Genomic DNA, 4,359 nt, shown 5'->3' on the forward strand with positions numbered 1-4,359 from the left:
AGAACTGATACCTCATTTTTTTTGTTGAGTTAAGCAAACCAGTTGTCACAATGGCACTTGTAATAAAGGTTCTCTCTAAGATGGGTGGCGGGCTGTGGCAACTGCCCAATGTAGAAATCACAAGTTTACATTCTTTACTCTTTTGTAATGTTCATCTGTGCCACGGCGTATTCAAAGTACTCATAGTCCAAAGGCATAAGACCTTAGATGGAACTGTGCTTGTACTCTTTATTGATTCAATCCATAAAACTCGTTACACTTGATGAAATGTTACCTTTTATTCCTTTGCGTTTGTTATTCCCGTAAACAAACATATAACATAAACGGGGGAAACGCCAAACAACCAGAGGGGTGGCATGCTTTCAGCTTTGTGTTACAGCCCAGATTCCCACAAGCTAGCATGAGTGAATTATGCAACTCCTGAAAGTCTTCAAAGAGCTCAAAATATCATCAGAGCAATTGCTGTAAGTTCAACAGAAGCAACAGGGGGGTTTTCAAAGATGAACATAATTAGTTCAGAGAAGAAGTCGCATAACTGTTTCTAATATAGCAAACACAATGATGGCTGTCTAATTGGCCTACCTCTCAAGTAATGAGATCCTCTTTAAGAAAAAAAAAAGTAATGAGATCCTACTTCTACAGTGAAAAGATGGGTAACGATAAATCACACAGCCAATGATGCTTGGACAAAAGCAAAGAATACTGCACGTGAGGACACCAATCAAGAAGCAACGTGGAAATGCCTTAAATAACAGTTTTATTGGGGGTTTTTTTGGTCAGGTATGATTTAATATTTTTTCATTAATATTTTAAAACTCTTATCATCTAGTTTTGTGTACTTCTTTTATTGTTCTTATTAAGTATTTTCTGTATGAAAGAATAAACTACCTTTCAGTATATAATATTTTTAATACTTAAAATGTTCATTAGGGCAGGGAGCCAGTTGTTAAATTCCTTGAATCCCTCCACCGGCTCCAGGCAAGAACATCCTATTGAGAAAACTTTCCTAGAAGCCTCATGGTGGCTTCCACTCCTTGGCCAGGATTGTGCCACCTATAGCTGCAAGGGAAGCTGGAATTCTTCTTTTTAAATCTGAGCACTAATAAAGAAGGAAAGACTAGATACCAGTAGCCAGTGAAAGAGACCCTGAGGAGGGCAAACTGGTCAGCATTAGACTACTGCAGGGGTAGTGAATGGTTTAATGTGGTTCTTTTCGTGAAAGTCCCAAACTCGCACCTTGTGCCATTTCCCTGTGTGGGCCTGGTAAAAAGGCGGGGGAAGATACTGACAGGGTTCACCTGTGAGGAATTTCGACTAGAGGAGCCCTGTTGCCAGAGGGTTACTCGCTGGGTTGCTGACGGCAAGGTCAGCAGTTAGAAACCAACGGCTGTGGGGAATGAGGAGCTGATGCCAGGGGCTCAAGTGGAAAGAAAATGCTTTGGGAAAGATGATGGCAACATATGTAAAGCTGTGTTTGACAAAATGGATATATGTATGGGTTGTGATAAGAGCTGTAAGAGCCCCCAGTAAGATAAAAAATTTAAAAAGAAAGAAACCAACAGCTGCTCTCAGGAGAAAGACCAGGCTTTCTAGTCCCATAAACCACAGGAGAAGGTCTGTCCTCTCCATAAGTCACAGTTAGTCAGAATCCATTCGATGGCAGTGAGTTTGGATTTGTTGTCTGGTTGGTTGGTTTGGAATTGCAAATAGGATTCTCTGGAGTGCCATCCTGCTATGCGTAAAATCAGCCACCTGAGAAGCAGGAAGAGGGATCTCATTGCCAGAAAGAGCCAGGAATGGAATGCATGCTCTGGACCTGAGATACCTGCCCAGTGAACCTCCTGAAGTCAGCTCCAGAAGACAGCTACACCACCCCAGGAGCAACCAAAAATCAGGAGGAACAGTGATGGACTTCCCAACCCACAGAGCAGGTCAAACTGAATGTTTTTGTGCAGGAGCCTGGCTTACAGTGTGGAGGTGCCTCTGGGCCCTTACCTAGGGAAGCTGGATGTGGTGACCAACAGAAGTGGAGCAGACTTCCCTTGGGCTGAGGCTTATTGGAGCAGAGTGCCTCTGAGCACTTGATTCAGGAAGCTGGGCTTGCAAAGCCACAGAGCTTGAGCTAAATGCCTTCGGGTTGAGACTTACAGCAGAATGGTATGCCCTTTGGACATCTATTGGCAGCCTTGAAAAAAAAATGTTGTAGCACATCCTGATGAATAACTCTATCCTGAGCATTTCTCACTTGTATTACAACCTGCGAACTTCCTTAATAAACCCTTTAATCATGAATTTCGTCTGTGAGTTGAGTAGCCATTGCAGTGAGTCTTTATTATAGAGATTGCTAGTTAAGACAACACAACTACTATTAGCTGAGAAGTTAGCAGTTCAAATCAGAGACTTTAGAAAACTGGGCTGGCAAGCTGCTTTCAGACGATCACAGCTCTGAAAACCCAATAGAGTAGTAGTTCTGCACCCTGCACATAGCGGCTTCCCAGTCACCGTGAGTTGGAATCAACTCAACAGTGACAAGCAGTGACAATTCCTGCCACCAGGACCTGAGAGCTGATTCTGCTCAGCAGCCTGTAGAGAGGCGCTGGAGCCCAGAGGGCTGTGGGGCTCTCTGAGGTCCTGTTCCTGTGGCAGACTGGTCTCCAGACCCCAGGAAAGACCACAGCAATGAAAGGTCAGCTTCTGTGCACAGGGGTTTATTAGCTAGCCAACCCTGATGCTGGGCTGGGCTTGGCCGGCAGTACGGGGAACCCGGGGGGTGGGGGGGGTGGGGGATGGAGAAAGATTTCATGGACAGAATCAAATTTCCCTAAATCATCTCTCGCCCCAGGAAGTGTCAGATCCAAAGTGACGGTCTCCCTGTACCCACTCTTTCTCCGCCCTCTGGGAGACCCCAAGGATCCCATGGCTGGTGCAAAGAGGAAGGGCGATAGAGCAAGGGGCAGAGAGGGAAGGCAGGGCTTTGCAGTCCAGGGCACCCCCACGGCCCCTTCCATGAGGCAGGGGCAGGGGTGTCCACATCTGCAAAAGAAAGCCAGAGAGAAGACCAGGGCTGATGTGGAGGGCGAGCCTGTCCCTTTGCAGTGGTACTGTGGGCCACAGCCATGGCCCTGAAACTGCAGGAAGGGTTGGAGGCCCGGTTTCTTGACTGCTGTCTGTGGTTCTTGTCAGAGCAGGGGACAGAGAGCCAGGGCTGGGAGCATGAAGAGACACCAGCTCCCCTCCAGAAACCATCCTGACGAGGGCACCTTGAGGGTAGGGAGCAGAGCTGTGGGCTTGAGGTTTGAAGCCTGTCTCTACCCTGGGCTGGACCACCAACCCAGGTGAGTCACATGGTCACATTTCCAGATCTCTGCCCTGCACCTACCTGCAGCAGGTCTTGAGAGTCCTGCAGGGATGGGGGCCACTGGCTCTCAAAGGCCTCTATGGCCCTGTCTGCAGAATCCAGGTGGGACAAGTGAGGACCCCTGGCACAGAACACAGCTCCTCCGGGACAAACTGTGAAGCCCCTGGCATGCCCCCATGCACAAGGATGGGAGGACAGGGCATTTGCAAGGACTGCCTCTGGGACAGAGTCAGGCTGGGAAATTATACCGACTCAGGCCCCCTAACTCCCAGGTCCAGCGCGGACCGACTGAGCTAACCAGACCCAAGACTAAAGGTAGAGTCATGGGGCGGGGCCAGGCACCTCCTAAGTGGCCAAAGCTCTTCCCGCGTTCAATTCCAGGACCCCAGAAATGTTTCAACCGCACCCACTACACCAATCTCCTCCCTCTGCCCGCAGGGGTCCCAGCACCACCCTAGGATTCTACGTAAAGTCTAGGATCTGGTCTCGAGGCATCTGAGTGCGTACTGCCCGAAGGACAGGACAAGGCGACAGCTGAGGGAGAGAGCGGCCTTTGTGACCCCCTCAAAGAGCTTTGCAACTCAAATGGGCTCCCACGGGGCCAGGCAACTTGGGAGTCGACAGTAAGCGCCAACCGGATGGATGGATAGATTCCCGGGCCGCTCCGGCAAGGCCCCTTACCCAAGCAAAGGTTCCTCGTGAAAAGGCCCCGGAAGCCTTCGCACTCTTCTCGCCGGTTCCCGGTGCCCGCGCAGTCGCACCAGGGGGCCACGCGGGCGCTCACGTTGTCCACGTAGTTAGGGGTGATGATGGTACCTGTGGGGACCACGAGGCGGGGTCATGCCCCGACGGACACCGCCCCATGGAGAGCCCCGCCCATGCCCAGCTCCCGCCTTCGTACCTACAAGGCCGGCGTAGGCGAGCCAGCACCGCGGGGTCTGCGGGGTTGAGCAGCCTTCCGGGGCCACCGGGGCGGGTGCACAGGAGGCCTGGAAGGCCCG

General features: G+C 50.5%; 1 protein-coding gene across 1 annotated transcript in view; it reads right to left on the reverse strand.

Moving 5' to 3' along the window:
• Positions 1-2,750: 2,750 nt before the first annotated feature.
• The window catches only part of GFRA4 (GDNF family receptor alpha 4), a 3,271-nt gene continuing 1,662 nt past the window's right edge, over positions 2,751-4,359 (reverse strand). Inside the window, exons 4-7 of the mRNA XM_045295541.1 lie at positions 4,260-4,358; positions 4,040-4,174; positions 3,380-3,447; positions 2,751-3,260 (exon numbers count right to left, since the gene is read on the reverse strand). Coding sequence (XP_045151476.1) covers positions 3,180-3,260; positions 3,380-3,447; positions 4,040-4,174; positions 4,260-4,358 — 383 coding nt within the window. The 3' untranslated portion in view covers positions 2,751-3,179. The remainder of the gene's footprint in view (positions 3,261-3,379; positions 3,448-4,039; positions 4,175-4,259; position 4,359) is intronic.

This window comes from Echinops telfairi, unplaced genomic scaffold, assembly GCF_000313985.2.
Source record: "Echinops telfairi isolate 266 unplaced genomic scaffold, ASM31398v2 ScPeMD7_5592;HRSCAF=6446, whole genome shotgun sequence".
NCBI classification, from domain to species: Eukaryota; Metazoa; Chordata; class Mammalia; order Afrosoricida; family Tenrecidae; genus Echinops; species Echinops telfairi.